Source organism: Opisthorchis viverrini, assembly GCF_000715545.1.
Source record: "Opisthorchis viverrini unplaced genomic scaffold opera_v5_125, whole genome shotgun sequence".
NCBI lineage: Eukaryota > Metazoa > Platyhelminthes > Trematoda > Opisthorchiida > Opisthorchiidae > Opisthorchis > Opisthorchis viverrini.
Window position 1 is genome coordinate 998,085 of NW_008751786.1, and position 4,737 is coordinate 1,002,821.

At 43.2% G+C, this 4,737-nt stretch overlaps 1 protein-coding gene across 1 annotated transcript in view; it reads left to right on the top strand.

Annotated features, from left to right (window-relative positions):
• T265_06341 (hypothetical protein) overlaps window positions 1–205 on the top strand; it is a gene marked incomplete at both ends in the record, with an annotated part of 23,963 nt that extends 23,758 nt beyond the window's left edge. Inside the window, one exon of the mRNA XM_009171574.1 lies at window positions 102–205. Coding sequence (XP_009169838.1) covers window positions 102–205 — 104 coding nt within the window. The remainder of the gene's footprint in view (window positions 1–101) is intronic.
• Between the last annotated feature and the right edge of the window lie 4,532 nt (window positions 206–4,737).

Consider the following 4,737-nt stretch of genomic DNA (forward strand, 5'->3'; position numbering starts at 1 on the left):
TCATCACTGTCATCTTCGTAGAGAGCACCACACCAATGTTGGAAACTCATGTTTCCCTGCGGTACATTCATGATTAATTTAAAAACTTCATTGTTAAAAAGAGAATAAAATTGGATGGGAAGCGAACCTGATGCTAACCTACCACCATCATCCCGACGTACCTACACCTCCGGGCAGTTATTCAGGAAGTCTGGATAGCAAATAACAATAAGGGTCTATTGATACACATTATCAGTCATAACTTTCAGCGTCCCCCACCAAAGGGGACCCCACAGGCCANCCGACAGCATCAAAACTTCTTGTAATCTTCCTCGTGCTCCTGTGCAAGGTCAAGGGTTGGTTATATCTCTGCTTCCGCCACTCTTAATCGGGCAAGGAAAACAGTATTCTTTTCGGCAAGCGATGGTTCAGCATTGATTAAGCAATGCGGCTTCTGATGTTGGACGCATACTTTAAAAGAAGTCCCCGTTGTACAGCCAAGCAGTCGGTTTCTAACCGCCTCGTTACGGGTTCTCCGACACCAACCCATAAAAGCTATGCTTCTGAGACAACGGTTGTCGAGATGTCTCAGTTCTAATGTTCGAACGGGCCGAGTCTCACAGCCATTCAGCAAAATAGCCCGTATTGTAACCTGATAAACAGATCTTTTGGGATCCAGTGAGATGCCGCTTTGACGCCATAGGTGTCTCAAATTAGCAGACATGATCAGGGCCTTGCAGATTCGTCCATCGACCTCGTCTGTTGTACCATACTCCGAAGCTATACGACTTCCAAGGTAACTAAAAAGCCCCACAACTTCGAGTGCCTCTCCCTAGATTGCAATTGGTGTTTTCAGTAACGTGGTGTTCAGGAGCATGAGCATAAAATTCAACGATGCAAGACGCGTGGTAAATAACCATAAAAAACCGCACCTTCATCTCCTCTTCGAAGACGAGAACGACGTTGTCTGCATATTCCAGACCGACAAGGACTTCTCCTTGAACGTAGCCAGGAATATTAAAATTGTGAGTTGTTTATACGTATGGCATTGTTCTAGGCCCTGGTGAGTTGTACGTCAACGCCATCCCTACCTGGCTGGAATAATGCTTGTTGCACTCGAGTTAGTGTTTCACATGCAACCTTGAGGCAACGAAGGATAAGTGACGCCAACAGACTCATTACGACGGATGTCACGTTGATCCCCTGTGATTATCCTACTCAATGCGAGCCCCTTTTGTGAAAATGAGCACTATCATCTTTCCTTTCCAGTTGTCCGGACAGTTATTTTTCCCGAATTGGGACAACCGCTGGCTTACTACTATCTCCATATTTGAACAGTGTGGGCGGGAGGTTATCCGACCTAAGTAGTTGGCGGTGCTTCAAAAAACATACGCAGCCGTAGGAGGTTTTGCTTCACTTGTAGAATCCAGATGAGTAATAGTAACTGGCCGAAAGAATTGTTGTTCAAGTGGTCGAAGTCTTGTTCTTCATTCAAGGTGGTCGTGCCAATTTGAGCCTTGGTGATCTTGCCCACATGTGGTTTTCTGGTGCCGGTCTGACTCATCAACCGGGCCCGGGCCTCCCGGGCCTTCTGGATCTATTCCAGAGTCCATAAGGCTTCACAGTCGTCAAACAGGCTCACTTTCACCCGAAGTCTACTAATTCGTGTTCGGGGAAATTTACCCTAGATTGAAACATAGCCACTAGTATCCGGTGCTTTAGCGAGCCTACTAATGGTGCGCCACAGATAAATCTCCCAGCACTGGCGATCTTGTCCTAAATTGAGTTCACATCTGATGGTAGAGAAGTTGGAAGGGGCCTTAAGAGACGATTCCGGTAAATTCGTCTGACATCCGGATCTTAGACGCCGAACCATTTTTCCACACCTTTCGCAAACCTGGAAGGCAAAGGGAGAAGCGACTGTCGATGAGCGCCCGTAGGACACCACAAATGTATTCCAAAACGAGTGGCAGTCAATTTGGTTATTTGCACCATCGGTAATAGATGGCAATGTGACCAATTTGGGTTCGTGGCTGGCACGCTGTTGGGGGACGCCACGTGACCAGATTATTTCGGTTATTTCGGAATTTAGTATTGCATCAAAACAGTTCACAATCAGCAAGAATTTAGTACTGCATAAAAATAGACCTCAATCAGCACGTAGCGACGGTAGTTGGGTTTTATTGTCCATACCTACTGGATCCAATCCATGTCGATCACTTAAGTGAGTCTCAGATGCGCCAAGCCTGCCCAATTTTTCATTCACATCTTCGGCAACGATATCTGAGCTTTCAACTCATCGTATTCAAGGAGTGATAAAACTTGTCTTTGATGGTGTCAGAGCTACGGTTGGTTGGGATACTACCAACCCCTGTATATCGTGCCGCGGCAGCCTCTGGATCGCCAGAGGTGTGTAGCCAAAAACGAGTGCAGGGTAAGCTAGCTCAACCACTGTGCCTGCATCTTGAATTCGTGTTTCTGATACAGAGCACACATCAGTGTCAAGCGATTCCAGTGTGTGGGAACAAGAGCAGCTTGTTATCCCGTTTATTTCAGAGGAACCAGAGAGATTGTTCATAGAGGCTTGAAGATTGGTTTACAGGTTTCTGAGGATGTCAGTGTCTGCTGGAACACAGCTATGCTCAAAATCCAGGCGAGATAAATGACGTCATCAGTCCCAACTGGTAGGCCTGCAGAGACAGTGTTATTTATGGGGTAGGGGGAGGTGGAAGTAAAAGTACGTGGAAGGGAAAGTCCAAATGGCTATCGCTAGCAGGGCCAAGAAAAGTCCCATCCAATAGAGACTTAATCACACTACTGAGTAGCAGCTCATACTACTAATTGGGAGGTTGCGGATTCGAAACTTCCCTGGGTTTCATGAGGTGCACACTACTAATGATTCTCAATAAAGATGAAACAGCTGTACAGTGCTCATCAGTCTTTATAAGAATAGATTGGCATCACTGACACTGAAAAATATCCATTGAAAACTACAACATCTCCTCAGAAAGCTATAAAGTTTATCTGTTTAACCGAGCAAGGCGTTCGACAAATAGGCTTGTTTATGAAGACCAACCTGGGTTATGCAGTTACTACATGGTCGTTGCAGCACAAATGTCCTATGTGAGCAAATCGAGGATATGTAGATATGCACACTGATGACTTCTATGGAGTTGGATACCTTTGCTTGCTGCTTAGGATCGTAACTGGTGTTTTAGTGAAACTTTGAAAAAATATCCGAGACCTCGATGGTCTCATTAGCTACTAAAGACTATTTGATCTCGTGTTTGTCCCGTTTGGGAAGAACCAAAATCTAGTTAAACTACACCAGGAATCAGATACGTACCGGGATGTCTCAGATTTAGAGGGCTTGTTGTGTTCCTACGTTGAATCGTCACTTCAAAGCGGAAATTCCGATCTGTTTGAGCTGTATTGGAGACTTTTATGGAATAAGGTAGCTCAGCTGGATTTAACAATTTTTAGCCTGATTCCCTGGCGTTGTATTCTGCTTTGAAACGTTTCTGGTACCTAAACACTTTGTTTCAAACGAGGTAAAATGTCAGCAAATCATTTGAAAATCTTACTAACTTAGTTGAGTAAATTTTTTTGGCAGAATAAATCTCAGCAACTTAGTTGAGTAAATTTATTTGGTAGAACACACTACCCAGTAGGCTGCTATAAACTGTTAGACAGCACACAGCCGATTTATGTCCTCATTGAGGCTCATCATGTTCTATGTTCTACTTGAACTCAATTTGTACTCCATTATAAATGACAGATTCCACTCACATTAAGCTGAATAATCGTTGAAATCAAATTGTCTGGAAATAATTTGCGAATAGCGAGTAGTATCGTTCTGCAGTTAAAAACATAAAGCATCCAGGATAATAGTTCCAAAACACCTCCACCTTTACGGTTTTGCTTCATTAATCGTTAAAAAATTGTGCCACACATTTGAGATCATCACTATTTGAAAGTGCGCACAGGGTGCAGTAAAATCTATCAAAAATTTTCTGAATCTGTTTTATAGCCTAGCCCAGCTGTAACGTAGTCTTTTCTCCAAAAAAGTACAAAGGCTGGACGATTGTAGGTGTCTTTTTTCAAATTCTGGCTACCAAATTTAATTTAACGAAAATAATTTAAATGTGGTTGAATTTAAACTTATTTAAATTTGCGAGGGTTTATCATTCTCAAGCTATGTGATATTGGCGGAAAAGTTTGGCAGTGCTCACTAGCGCTTTCAGTTACTCAGCAGTAGAACTCCAGTAGAACTCCAAAAAATGAAGTCTAAACTTTAATGTCATACAATCCAGTTTCTATCGAGTCAAGTAACTAGGTCGTTTAAAGTGCATACGTGTTTAGGCCTACTTTAATCTCTGAAAGACTACGCAAGTAGATGAGGAACGCTACACATTCCAGCGGACATGAAAGACTCAAGAATGACCACTAAACAAACAGATTACACTACACATCCAGCGGACCTGAAAGACTCAAGAAAGTTTCTGACCACTAAACACACAGACTTAGCAGATGGCTTTGCAGTACATCAGTTAATAACATAAAACTAGAAGGTTCCTAATTCAAATGAATCTATGATCTTTCGTAAAGGAAACTACTCACAAGGTTGCTGAAAATTCTTCGACAGCCCACGTCCGGTTTTGCCCTTCTTGGGGCTCATCAGGTTGGCGCAGACCCCGAGTTTTCGTCAATTTTATGTTCTACTTGAACCCCAATTGAGCTGTTTTTGAGAAATAGACT